Source organism: Ambystoma mexicanum, chromosome 10 (assembly GCF_040938575.1).
Source record: "Ambystoma mexicanum isolate Mex_15411 chromosome 10, UKY_AmexF1_1, whole genome shotgun sequence".
Taxonomy (NCBI): Eukaryota; Metazoa; Chordata; class Amphibia; order Caudata; family Ambystomatidae; genus Ambystoma; species Ambystoma mexicanum.
The window spans coordinates 236,417,738-236,431,967 of NC_090932.1; the positions used below are offsets into that span (position 1 = coordinate 236,417,738).

The following is a 14,230-nucleotide window of genomic DNA, read 5'->3' on the forward strand; positions in this document are numbered from 1 at the left end:
TATACTTGCATATGCCTGAGAGTGAGTGTGCCTTGTCAGAAACTCACAAGTACCTCTTCATAACCAGCACACTCAAAATTTCCATTCAGCAGCAGAGGCTTATTCCAGTTCTCCGATTGTGTCTCCTCAGAGGTCGAACTCTATTTTTTTCATTCTTTACAAGTAACAAAAAAAGTTTCTTGAGTGAAGGTTTCTAATATCTTTCTTAAGTTGGCCGAGACGTTTTAAAGGTATTCGTAAAGCTATCTTTACCTCCAATGGCTTATCTTGTTTAATGATCTTTATCCTCGACCTCTCTGCCGCATTCGATCGGGTAGATCATGCAAACTTTGTAACTATCTGGTCACGGCAGCCTGCTTCTCCCATGAAGCAGTTGCATGGATCCAGTCCTTCTTAGATAACAGGACAATGCAAGTTTTCTCGCCTCTAGCGGCTGCAGACCCCGCACCTATTTCATGTGGCGTACCCCAAGGATCATGTGTATCTCCTACCCTTTACCATATTTTCACAAAGCCCCTTTTCGATGATCTAGACGGTCTAGGTATCACCTACACTAACTATTCAGATGATACACAGATCCTCATCCCGTTGATGGGAGATTATGACAAGGATTTGACCTTTGTGAATAGAGTCTACCTCATCCAGGCATGGGTGGCCTCCCACGGTCTATGCCTGAATGATGACAAACTGACCTGCTCATTCTAGGCACCTCTTCCAACATCAAAAAACTAGGCCCCAAATATGACTCCTTAAAAATTGACAATAACATCATTACTGTGGCCAAAGTAGTTAAAACCCTCCGGTTCTACATAGACTCCACGCTTACCTTTGGTAAACAGTGAATGCCATGGCCTCAGCCACCTCCTACACCTGCAAGTTAATTAGAGCAGCCAAGCCCTTCCTCTCACCTAACAATTGCGTCATTCTAGCAAGGGCACTAATCCTATCGAAACTAGATTACTGCAACGCCCTCTACATAGGCAGCAACAAATACATCACCGCCAAAATACAGACACTTCAAAATAATGCCATGAGAGCTGCCCTAAAGTTCCCTAAAAACGGCCATGTATCAGACCTCAGGAGATCTACTAACTGGCTCTCCACAAAAGACAAAATCTTCCTCAAAACAGCATCCCTTACGCACAAATGCCTTAACCACGCAGCCCTGCAATACCTTATAGACAGATTCACCAGACAAACAGCTTCTCGTCCCCTAAGAAAAGCTAACTCCAACCCTTTGTTAGTACCCAGATTCAAACTCACTTAATCTGGGGGGAGCAGCTTCGCTGTTAAAGCAGCACAATACTGGAACTCCCTTCCCCCTGCTCTAAGGGAAGATCTCCCCTACCGGCAATTCAGATCTAATCTGACTCAATGGCTAAAAGAACATGATGCCTACCCTCACCCTACTGTCTTCTGGGATCTCATATACATTCTGTATATTTGTTCCGCTTTATTTATATGCCACACCTGTATTCTTGTAAACTTACTGTATATACTTCTGTTTCTCCTTGACAATACATGTCTACAGCATTGTAACCGTAGCTGGACCCCCATGTCTAATCTGTAACCTAAGTTGAACAACCCTCTTTCTGCCTTCGCGCCCGAATAACCCCGGGTCTGGTGCGCAATATAAATAATAAAAATAAACAAACATCATAAAGTCAGCATTGCAAATCCTCTCCAGAATGTTCAGTATTGTTAATACCCTCGAAACCTACAATTCTATCAATACCCTAACCTTCGTTTCATTCTCCAGCATGGGGTCTGGCATGGATTCACATGCTCATGAACATTCCCCGTCGTCAGGCTGGGAATCCTCGGTAAAGAAAAAACCAGTATCAGTTTCGTTTCTGATCTGTCTTTCGTAGAAGTAACCAATCACTGATCTCTGCGTCATACTGACCACAGCCAATGACTGCCCTCTACCTAAGCCCCGCCTCTGGCAGCCATCTTCAGATTTTTACCGCACGTTCAAGTGTTGGGATCCTCGTGCTATTGCTCTAGAGCATTAGTGCTAATCTTTCACGTTTTTTTCTCAAAAACTTCGATTTTTCGGTCAAAAGAGCCTCAAGCTCCACCGTTTCTTCATCCGATCAACGGGGACCCGTGTCGGATTCGTCTACGCCCCTCATAGGTGAAGATTTCGTCGAGCCACGCTTTTGGAGGACTCCAGAAGTTTCTCAGGCCCATCTCGGACATGGCCCAGGAGAAGGGAAGCTCGACGCCCGGAAAGCTGTTCAGGGTGTGCCCTGGATGCCAGCTTCAGAATGTCTTTAAGGAGGAAGAACACTCCCTTTGTCTGTACTGCCTACATGAGGACAAGACGCACGTGGAGAAGGACTGTGCGTTTTGTGGCAATATGTCGGAGCGGACCATGAAGGACCGCCATCAACGTCTCGCCAACTGGCTGGAAGGGAAGAGCCCGTCAGGCGAGAAGAAGAAGAAATCCGAGTGGTCTTCTAAGACCTTTGAGGATGCCCCGGCGACGGGGGTCCAACACAAGGCCAAGCACCGCGAGTCCGCTGGCACCGGGAGCGCCGAACGGCCGGGCTCTACGGGCGCCAGGCAGGGCGCATCCTCCCCGGCACCATCAACCACGAGCCAACGCTCTGGTTCGGGTAAGAGGAAGGCCGAGCACCCGGCAAAGCTCCTGGAGAGGCCGCGGTCGAGCTCGAAGGCCCCATCGGAGGGAGAGCGAGGCGGTGAGCGCACCTAAGGTGGTGAAAGTCTTAATCCATCCGGCCAAGGCCTCTATCGAGACAGTCGCGGCGGACCTGGCTCAGTGTAACGCTCACCTGATTCTCGCAGAGGCGCCGGTCTTGACTGGGCGACTACCGTATCTTCAAAGGTGATGTGTAGCACCCGGTTGGCTCTTTGGGCTGGACCTCTGTGCACTGTATGCCTGACGTGTAGAGTAAGATGTCTGCAGATAGAAAATATGGGGTTAATGAACTGGGGTTATTGGGGTGTCCCTATCTCTTTCCTCTTCTCCTCTCCTGTAGACCCCCAAAGGTTAACGCTCTCACCTTAGGTAAGTGAATGCCGAGCTCTCCATCTGCCTCGGGGCAGGGTGCTGTAACCAGTTTCTTCACTGGATAGGTAGCGCAGGCCTCTTGACTTCAGAGGACTGCTGTCCGTCATTTACTGCACGAACTGTAAGTTTCGAGTCATTCAAATGTCTTTAAAGTCTTTAGTAGTAATGTCTCTTGTTTTGCAGGGTTCCGGCGATGGCGGATGACGGGCTGAAGTGAGTTGAAGATGGAGCCCGTGTGATGAATAGAAGCGCCTGGAAGCACGTAAGTAAGCGCTTGTTGCCTGCTTCACTATGCGCTCTAACCGTCTTTTTATTTTGCAGGTACGAGTTCGGAGCGGCTGCAGGGTGCCGGAATACCCACTGGATTAGATGTGGAAAGGAGTAATGGCACGTGAGTATTAAAGTTCCCCAATGTCTTTAAACGCACCTTGTTTTGTCTTTCAGATGCGGGATGCAGCGCCGAAGGCCTCCGGAGCGTGCGAAGAGTTGGTAAACTTTTGTCTTTCAGATGCCGGAATGCAGTGTGAAGACCTCCGGAGCGCACGAAGAGTAGGTAAGCCTTTGCCTTTCAGATGCCGGAATGCTAACCTGTTCTTTCTTGTCTTTATAGGTGTTGCTGAAGACTGGATTCAGGATGGTAAGCCTTTGCCTTTCAGATGCCGGAATGCTAACCTGTTCTTTCTTGTCTTTATAGGTGTTGCTGAAGACTGGATTCAGGATGGTAAGCCTTTTTCCTTAGGCCCAGGACCGGATGCAGAAGACACGATGATCGTTCTGCTGCAGAGGTTGCAGAATAACGCAAAGCAAGATTCATCCACCGGGTGTGGTTTAAATAGCCTCCTGTAGTGCTTAGGTGTCTCCTTCCACAGCCACGCCTAAGTAAGAAAAGAGTTCCTGGTAAGAAAAGAGTTCCTGCCTTCCAGAAGAGTTCCAGTGTTCTGAATCTAGGGAGTGGCTCCAGCCCCACCCAACAGGAAAAGTAGTTCCAAACAGAAGAGGATCAGAGGCTCAACTGGCAGGCAAGTAAGCAGCATGGTCTGCTGAAGGTAAGTCCACCCAAGCATTATGAGCCCGGCGCTTCCAGCGCTGGGACTGGGCATATTTATGAGCCTGGTGCCACTGGCGCCAGGACTGGGTCCAAAAGGTCCCAATTGGGACTGGTTGGCACTCGGAACCTGGGTTATGGATCTGCTTCCAAGGGAGTTGGGAAAACCCTGACCTTTTGGAAGCAGAGATCATGACACTCAGCCTGTGGAGGCTACACCAGTGGTGGCGACCTCGGGGCTCAGAGTCTCCCTGCTACCGCAGAGGGAGTCCTCTTTTATGCCCATCGACAGGACCCCCGTGAAACCTCCGACGGAGAAGAAAAAGGGGGGGCAGGAGGTCGTTGTGGATTCGGCCTCAACCTCTGAGGAAGAGCTGATCGAAGTCTTAAGCCACGGCGTTGGCGTGGAAGAAGACCAGCCCGTCGGGAGGGACCCCGACGCGGGAGACGACGATAACGTCGAGGGTGCCGACGGGGCCCCTGACCGCCCGTCGGAATCCCCTCAACCAGTGCCGCAAGACAACTCGGCGGCCATTTTGTTGGCTATACAGTCCTTATGCTCGGAGATAAGGACGAGACTGCCGTTACCACCAGCGGAGGAACCGCTCCCGACGGGGGACCCAGAGCCAGGCCCTTCTGGGAGCCCTCCCCCTAAGAGAAGAAGGATTCATCCTCCACCTCCTTTTCAGCCATCGCGACCTGTTCAGCCCTCCTCCTCGTCCACGACTCGTGGGGATGATACGGGGACTGACACGGCCGCGACGGGTACAGACGACGAGGTTTACAACGAGGATCTGCCGTCGTCACCTCCCACCCGGGCTTCCCCGCCCGACGAGATTGGATCGTTTCACTCCATGATCGCCAGGGCATCCGAGCTTTTCCAGCTCTGCCCGGAAGAGAAGAAGAAGGAAGGTTTCCTTTATCAACGGTGCGAGGCCAAGAGGAAGACGGTCCTCTCCGTACCTCTACTGGACGATATTTGGGATGAGGGCCTCGCCCTCCTCAAGAACCCATCCACGACGCCGGCTAGAAGGGATCGGTACGAGAAGTAGTACCGGGTCCCGGACGCGGCCCCCTTGTGCCTTCAGGCACAGCCGACCCCGGACTCGGTCGTCTCTGCGGCGGCCAGGAAGAAAGCGGGGGGGGCGCGGCCTCTACGTCGACCTCCCCGCCGGACGGCGAGGGAAAGAAATTGGATACGATGGGACTCAGGGTCATCTCGTCTGCAGCGACGACGATTAAGGGGGCCAACGCCTTGGCTATCGAAGCCCGCTACGACAAGGAGTTGTGGTACAAACTGGCGCCCCTGCTGGACTTCCTACCGGACGACAAGAGGGCGGATGCCCTAGAGATCTTGCAGGAAGGGAGAGGTGGCGTCGGACCACGCCATCACGATTGCGACGGACATCGCTGACACTGGATTTCGCAAGTTGGGAAACGGCGTGTGCCTTAGGCGGCGTGGATGGCTCAAGGCTACTGACTTCCGTCAGGAAGTGCAGACCAGAGTCTTGGACATGCCGTTCGACGGAAACAACCTGTTTGGGAAAACAGTGGACGATTCCCTTCAAGGCAGACACGGAGACGGCCCGGGCTCTTGGGGTTCTCCAGCAACGGCGGCCGCCCTTTCGGAGCGGCGGAGGCAAACAGGGTGCCTCCAAAGGTTCCGGCGGTGGATTTTCCACCTACCGTCAAGCGGCCCGTTTCTTCGTCGCAGGAAGCTTACAGGGGACGAGGCAAGTCAGGCGGACCCCGCCGTCGTCGCCACGGAGGTCAAGGCGGCAAAGCCTCATCGAAGCAGGACTGAACCGGCCGTGGGGTCGGGCCCCCACCGAAGCACCCCGGTGGGAGGCCGGCTGGCGAGCTTCGTCAGCGTGTGGGAGTCCATCTCCACCGACCGTTGGGTGCTGGACGCCCTAGCCCAGGGTCACGCGCTCGAGTTTCTAAAGAGGTGCCCGCGCGTCCCCCCTGTGGCCAGGAAAGAACATCACGTCCCTCAACTTCTCTAGGAGGTAAAGGCGATGCTCAAGAAGGGCGCCATCGAGCTCGTCCCAAAGAGGCTTCGGGGCTCCGGAGTTTACTCAAGATACTTCCTCGTGAAGAAGAAGACGGTCGGATGGCGTCCCATCCTGAACCTACAACGACTGAACAAATTCATCAAGGCACAGAAGTTCCGGATGGTCACCCTCCAACACGTCCTGGGTCAGCTGGAGGAGGGCGATTTCCTGTCGTCGTTGGATTTGGAGGATGCCTACTTCCATATTCCCATCCTAAAGGGACACCGAAAGTTTCTCAGGTTCGTGGTCCAAGGGCGTCACTATCAGTTCAGAGCCCTTCCCTTCGGACTGAGGTCGGCACCCAGGGTGTTCACCAAGTGCCTCGCACCGGTGGCGGCGCAGCTCAGCTGTGCCGAGAGGGGATCCACGTCTACCCCTACCTGGACGACTGGCTCATCCGAGCGAAGACGAAGGAGCTCGCCGTGGAGCACACGGCAAGGACCGTCCAACTTCTCACGGACGTGGGATTCTCCATAAACTACGCCAAGTCCCACCTGGTGCCCGCGCAAGACGCACTGTTTCTGGGAGCGAAGCTCGACACAGTGTCGCTTCTGGCCTATCCGTCGGAGGAAAGGACGAGGGCCATTTTGGGCAAGGTGCAGCGGATGCTGGTTGCGGACGCGGCCAGAGTGAGGTCCATCAAGTCCCTCCTCGGAATGATGTCTTCTTGCATTTACCTCATCCCCCTGTGCAGGCTCCGGATGTGCCCGTTGCAGGAGTTCCTGGACGCGTGCTGGATCCAGACAACGGGCAGCTTCGAGGAGAGGATCACACTCGACGAGAGTTTCCGACGAGCGATCCTGTGGTGGGGCACCCGCGCGCATCTGACGGCGGGCATCGACTTCCAGACCCCCCGCCACCAGGAAACAGTGACCACGGATGCCTCCCTGGAAGGGTGGGGAGCGCACACCGAAAATCTGCACGCGAGAGGCCTTTGGCTCCCGACGGAGAAGTCCCTCCATATCAACGTCCTGGAGCTCCGTGCAGTGTTTTGGGCCCTCAGGTCCTTCCTTCCGTCCCGCAAGGGCAAGGTGGTGAGGATCTTCACCGACAACACCACCACCATGTTCTACATCAGGAAACAGGGCGGAACCAGGTCCCCAGCCCTGTCCAGGGAGGTGCAGGATCTGTGGCATTGGGCCGTCGCCCAAGGGATGTTTCTGGTGCCGTTTCATCTGGCAGGGATAAAAAACACCATCGCCGACTCACTCAGCAGGGAGCTGCGCTCGTGCCACGAGTGGGAACTACGACAGGATCTAGTGGACCGCCTCTTCCGACGGTGGGGCACACCCCAGATCGATCTGTTCGCGACGGCGACGAACTCCAAGTGCCGGAGGTTCGCCAGCAGGTTTCCCCAGCCGAGGAGCATGAACGATGCTTTCTCGTTCCCCTGGGAGGGCCTGTTTCTATACGCGTTCCCTCCATTGCCATTGCTGATCCGGCTCATCAACCAGCTCAAGAGGTCACGGTGCAGGATGATCCTCGTCGCACCTGCGTGGCCGAGGCAGATATGGTTCCCGGACCTTCTGGACTTGTCAGCGTCCCCGTCAATCAAGCTGCCAGTGGACGCGGATCTTCCCTCCAGGGAAGGAGGCGCCATCCTCCATCACGACCCGAAGTCGCTGAACTTGCAGGCCTGGCTCCTGCAGTGTTACAGTTTGGAGGATACGACATACCGGCCGACTGCAGAGAGGTTCTTGCAAAGGCCAGGGCGTCCTCAACTCTTAAATGCTACGGACACAAATGGAAGAGGTTCTCTGTCTGGTGCCACGCACAGAAGATTAACCCTCTACGGATTACGGCTCCCCAAGTACTGCCGTACCTACTGACGCTGGCCAAGGCTGGACTGGCGCACGCGTCCATCAAGATTCATCTTGCTGCGATCTCCCGATACACCAGAACCACGGGGCGGACGTCTTTGTGGTCTCATCGTCTGGTGAAAGTTCATGAAGGGACTGTTCAGATCGTTCCCGCCGGTGAAGGCTCCGGCCCCGGCGTGGGAGCTCAACGTGGTGCTGACCAAGCTCATGGGACCTCCGTTCGAGCCTCTGCACTCGGCTCCGTTGAAGTTCTTGTCGTGGAAAACAGCGTTTCTTGTGGCCATCACCTCCGCACGACGGGTGGGAGAGATCCAGGCCCTTTCCTGCAAGGCCCCGTACTTGACTTTTCACGACACGAGGGTAGTGCTCAGGACGCACCCCTCCTTCATGCCCAAGGTGCCGTCGGACTTCCACCTCAACGAACCCTTGGTGTTGCCTGTTTTCTTCCCGTCGCCTTCGTCGCCGGCTGAAAGGACTTTGCACTCGCTGGATGTGGCTAGAGCGCTGAAGTTCTACGTGGACCGCACAAAGTGTTTTCAGAAGACGTCACAACTCTTTGTGAACTTTGGACCTGTCAATCAGGGGAAGGCTCTCTCGAAGGCTTCCATTTCCAGAAGCTCTCAGGCTGTATCATGTATTGTCATCGGTTGGCAAACCGACCGCTGCCTGGCCGTCCGAGAGCCCATTCGACCAGAGCGATCGCAGCTACCATGGCGTTCCTATCTGGTGTGCCCTTGCTGGACATCTGCAGGGCTGCTACGTGGAGGTCGACGCACACCTTCACGAAATTCTACTGCGTCAATCGGGATTCCAGGGAGGAGTCCAGGGTCGGCCAAGCAGTGCTGCGCAACCTGTTCGCCTAAGGTGAGCCTGGTGAGGAGGTAAGATTTGCTTAATGTTGAGTTTGATGTAATGCTTGATGTTGAGCCTTTGCCACCTCCCGTGGTTGTGCATGTGTGTACTGCTATGTATTCTTTATTCATGAGCATGTGAATCCATGCCAGACCCCATGCTGGAGAAGGAACAAGTTACTTACCTGTAACTGTTGTTCTCCAGCATGGGTCTGGCATGGATTCACATGCGAACCCTCCCGCCTACCCCTCTGCGGCTCTTCACTTGGTCATACTGCCACTTCACGTGCTACCAAATCTGAAGATGGCTGCCAGAGGCGGGGCTTAGGTAGAGGGCAGTCATTGGCTGTGGTCAGTATGACGCAGAGATCAGTGATTGGTTACTACTACGAAAGACAGATCAGAAACGAAACTGATACTGGTTTTTTCTTTACCGAGGATTCCCAGCCTGACGACGGGGAATATTCATGAGCATGTGAATCCATGCCAGACCCATGCTGCAGAACAACAGTTACAGGTAAGTAACTTGTTCCTTATTGCTAACATTGCATGAGTTCAGTATTGTTACTCCCCTGTCTGCTGCTGTTGCTGGTTTCTTGCCTGCTGCTCAATTGTATAATTTGTGCTTCATGGTCCTTATTGAGCCCCATTGAGAGCAAAACTACAGTATAGGACATCTACAACCAGGCTGCAATTATACATACAACCAACAGATGTGCTCCCCATTTGCGCTGTTGCTCCCCCTTTCTGCTACCCTCCTGCCCCCTTTGTGTTGTCGCTCCTGCCCCCTTTTTGTTTTCCCTGCAGCCCCCTTTGCAAATTCCTCCAGCCCCCTTTGCGCTGTCCCTACTGCCCCGTCCCTCATGCCCCCTTTGCGCTGTCCCTTGTGCCCCCTTTGCGCTGTCCCTTGTGCCCCCTTTGCGCTGTCCCTTGTGCCCCTTTGCGGGGTCCCTCATGCCCCTTTGCGCTGTCCCATTTGCGCTGTCCCCTTTGTTCCCCCTTTTGCACTGTACCTCCTTCCCCCTTTTGCGCTGTCCCTCCTTCCCCCCTTTTGCGCTGTCCCTCCTTCCCCCATTGCCCTGTCTCTCCTTCCCCCATTGCCCTGTCCCTCCTCCCCCATTTGCGCTGGCGCCCTATTCCCTCCTCCCCCCATATTTGCGATGGTGCCCCCCCTGTTTGCGCTGGCACCCTTTTCACCCGCACCATATTTGCGCTGGCTCCGTCTTCCCCCCCAATCCCCATTAGCGCCGGCACGCTCTTGTCCCTCCCAATTTGCGCTGGTGACCTCTCTGCCCCCCATTTGCACTGGCACCCTCTGCCCCCCATATTTGCACTGGCAACCTCTCTCCCACCCCCACTCAAAATGTTCACTGGCGCCCTCTTCCCCCTCAACCCCTATATTTGCACTGGTATCCTCTCTCTATATTATATGGCAAGTCATTTATAATGCACCTCTACACATGTGTTTCTAGGCGCGACAAGGGAGGGGAGACAGAGGGGAAGACAAGACAAACTATCTTAATAGGCATTGTCATTCAGATCATGCAAGTGCTAGAACGAGAAGTGCAAGGGGAAAGTGGGGATTGCGTTGGCTCCCTCTTCCCTCTCCCCTAATTTGCGCTGGCATCCTCTTCTCCCCCACCCCCATTTGTGCTGACGCCCTCTTCCCTCCACCCCCATATTTGCACTGGTGCCCTCTTCCCCTCCCCCCAGACCCAAAAATGTGCACTGGCACACTCTTTTCCCCCTCCCATTTGCGCTAGTACCATCCCCCTATATTTGCGCTGGTGCCTTCACCCCCCCCTAATCCCCACCTCAAATTTCCCAGTTGCCCTCCTCCCTCAAATGTGTGCTGGCGCCCTCTCCCTGCCCGCCCACCCTCCCCCCCCACATTTGCACTGGCAACTTCTCCCACCACCCAGCCCCCAATTGTGTGCTGACACCCTTTTCTCCCACCCGCCATTTGCGCTGGGGCCCTCTTCTCCCGCCCCCAATTTGCGCTGGCACTCCACCGCCTCCCCCCGCCCCCGCATTTGCGATGGTGCCCTTTGCCCCAAATCTTTTACAATGCTCCTGTGTACTGTTGCTGGCCTAACTTTCATCAAGTTTTTTTTAATTCTCCCTAGTGTTGCCATTTATTTCTTCCTCCTCACAGTGCTTCCTTCACCCTCCGCCATTCCCTCATTTCTTCTTCCCAGTGCTGTCATTCCTCATTCCTTACCTCCATGCTAAATGTAAAATGCAGTTAACAACTAAAAGCGTCAAAACGATTGTCATTGTCAATGCTTGTTTGTTTTATTTTGTAGAAGATTTTGCAAGGCAGGGTAGCAATATCGTTTTCTCGGGTTGTCAGTGGCCATGCTTCAGCCTTGGCTGGTCCTACAATAAAGTGATTCTGGACAGCTGCCTTGGGCTTCTCCAGCACAACCAGAGGGGACATCTTTTTTACCCTATACACTTCATATCTGGTCTGACTAAAGCGCGGGGGGGGGCTGCCGAAATGATACTGTGCTTGGGACATCACAAACACTTGCAGAATAACAGAGTCCTGACATAACTTGTTGTGAACTCTCAGCCACTACATGTTTTTCTGCACTAAATTTTGTGATTGGGGGTTTGTTATTTATAGATTGTTGTCTTTCTGTTTCTTCAGGTGATTAATGCAAGGACCATTTCACAGCCTAACAAACTGAGAAGTATTGCCCAGAAGATACTCTTGCAAATAAACTGCAAGCTAGGGGGTGAGCTCTGGGGAGTCGACATTCCATTGGTAAGTCAGAAATAAGGCAGGGTTTGTTTCCCCCGGGACGCATCGCACCACAGCCACATTTCACTGACAGTACAGAACAAGACCAGAAGCGTGTATCTGGGATTGTTGCATTTCTTGTTCAGAGGCGTAGCTCTTTGGTGCTTAACTGCCATTGTTGGCAGGACCAGACTGATGTGAAAATGGATATTTATTCTTTGGTACAGACAGTGAGCTAAAACGTAATTGTTGACCTCTCCGAGAGGCGGCCATCCCATAGAGTAGGTTATGTGGCCTTGATTGTGCACGGTGGAAGGGCTCCGACACGTTTGGTTAACTTTGCTCTCTGTATTCGGTCTGTACTCTGTACTTTATCTTCACTTTGAACAATGCTTTTTGAGCATAGCCCCTTTTTTTTTGTTTTTGCTAATAGTTGGTGATGCACTACCTTGAGTGTCAAATATGCTGGTGTGTAGTGTGCTTGAGTGGTTTGGAGGGCGGAGGGGTGATGAGGATAACACCCGGACTGCCCTTTCCAAATTCCCGGCGTTGTCAATTCCTGATATTTAAGTGTGTGTATGTCAGTTTTCCTTATCTTCCTTTGCTGTCCCCCTTATAAAGCAATCCAGGCCTCTAAAGACAGTTTTTTTTAATAATGCTTCAAATGCATATCTCACCGTGTCACATTAAATTAATTTGTAGCGAGCTAATGGGCTGGACAGGATAAAGAGTTTACTGTGCTCCGGCATTTAGCAAATAAGTCGCATATATCTTTCTAAAAATTAAATTAATGAGGAAAATTGTGCAGTGTAATGATAAACTAGCATAATGTGGTCTGCCCTTTGTGAATGATAGGCAATGGTAACTTTTGGAAGTTTATCATTTATTGTCCGTTTTTATTTTTGTAATCAATGTGACAAAATGTTACGCATGTACTACAGTTCATTTACAACAAAATGTGTTTTGGATTTTAAAAGGTCAATTTTATAGACTTAAGTATTTTTCAATAGGGGTTATAAAATATATTCAAATGTGCATCATGATATAAAAAAAGTATACATAAGTTATTGTACAATAGTCAAGAATGAAAAATACTTATATTCCATGTTCAGTATTTTTCGCGCCTGTTGAGCTCTGCTATGGTTTCTAAGTGCTGTAATAATAGGCCTTAAATAGGTCATGTAGCACTCAGTGGTTTGAACATGGAATCATGAAGGGCCGAGTCGTCCCCAAAAGAATCCAAACATCTGACATGTGGTGCACAGTCCCTTCTAAACCTAGGGAGCTATCTTAAAGTCAAACAGCATATTATTTGGTCTCCAAGATCTCTTGTTTACAGAAAGCACTAACAAAATTTTCTATTGCAGCGTTAAACCCCTCTCTGTTGCCAGAAATGTCATTATTCACAAGGTCTCCTAGAAGTAGCATCATCTTACTAAATAAAATGGTCTAACTTAACTAAATGAACTAGCACAAGGGTTCTAGATCCGATTCAATACATGAAAATAGACAAGCACAGAAAAACAATTGCATTGGCAATGCATGTGTAATTCAGGAGGTCATATATGACCTGTGGGCAGGGCTATGTGTAGCTTTAGTGGTGCAGCCCGTTTTCTCTGGCTCTCTGTTGCAAAGTATGTATCGCCCTCACTTGACAGGCTGTCCTGTCATAGATGATGGCAAGTTAGGGAGCACTTTGCTTTACTTTGTAATGAAATTGGAACACCAAAATCAACAGATTTCTTTGAAATTAATCAATTTTCCTTTGTGAATACTTGTTTGAGAATATATTTTTTCCAAGCTCTTTAAAAAACATAAGCATATTACATGGGAAACCAGCAAGATAGCTCAGTGAATCAATGCCCACATCTTTGGGTAGTTATGTAACCGACGTATTACAGGCCTGAAATTTGACAGGGCTATTCACTTTGTATTGTGCAGGCAGGGACACGTGATCAGATCATCTTGCCATAGTGCTAACACACATGCTGTTCAAAGGGGTGTCTATCTGAAGGCGCATACTAAAAGCTAATGTATATTTTCATCATATGTACACCTGGGCTGGCCCGTTAAAAAGGCATTTCACCTCTGCAGGGTAACTGTTGTATTAATTGACGTATAAAGGATGCTTCTTGGTTGATTTTTAATATTGATAAATTGCTCGACTTCCTCCAGAGTGGACTCTTGGCCCTTTGCTCAATGGCTGGTGGTTCAAGAAACTTCTACCTATTTTAAAATAAAACATCTTGTGAGGTCAGCCGGGGGTACACAAGTAGACTTCTCATTAAACGATCAGAGTAGACTTCTCATTAAACCATTTCAGGAGGTTTTCCGTGGGGAAACACCCTTGTCTGAATGGGTCCATATAAACACTGGTCATCTATTGTACTAAGTTCCATATAGTTTTTCTTCTACAACTGTGAAACTCTTTCCTCTAGCTGAGCACTTATTTGTAGTGATCTAATTGCTTTTATATGACAGGTGGTGGTGTATTCAGCAAACTTAACTTGTTAAGTGCTGAGGACAAGTATGTTTGTCCTATTTGCATCGAAATGCATAATAGCCCAGCTGTTAATGGGTTGATAAATGAAATAGATATTGATCCTACTTCACCAAGCACACATTGTGATGACACAACCTCCCTAGGCCGTTTTAGTATGTTAGCTCCTGAGCATAT

The 14,230-nt window shown here is 51.2% G+C and overlaps 1 protein-coding gene across 1 annotated transcript in view; it reads left to right on the top strand.

The window, feature by feature from the left end:
* Nucleotides 1-14,230, top strand: part of PIWIL2 (piwi like RNA-mediated gene silencing 2) — a 2,524,398-nt gene that overhangs the window by 1,918,600 nt on the left and 591,568 nt on the right. The window contains exon 18 of the mRNA XM_069617761.1: nucleotides 11,461-11,577. Within this exon, the coding sequence (XP_069473862.1) occupies nucleotides 11,461-11,577 (117 nt within the window). The remainder of the gene's footprint in view (nucleotides 1-11,460; nucleotides 11,578-14,230) is intronic.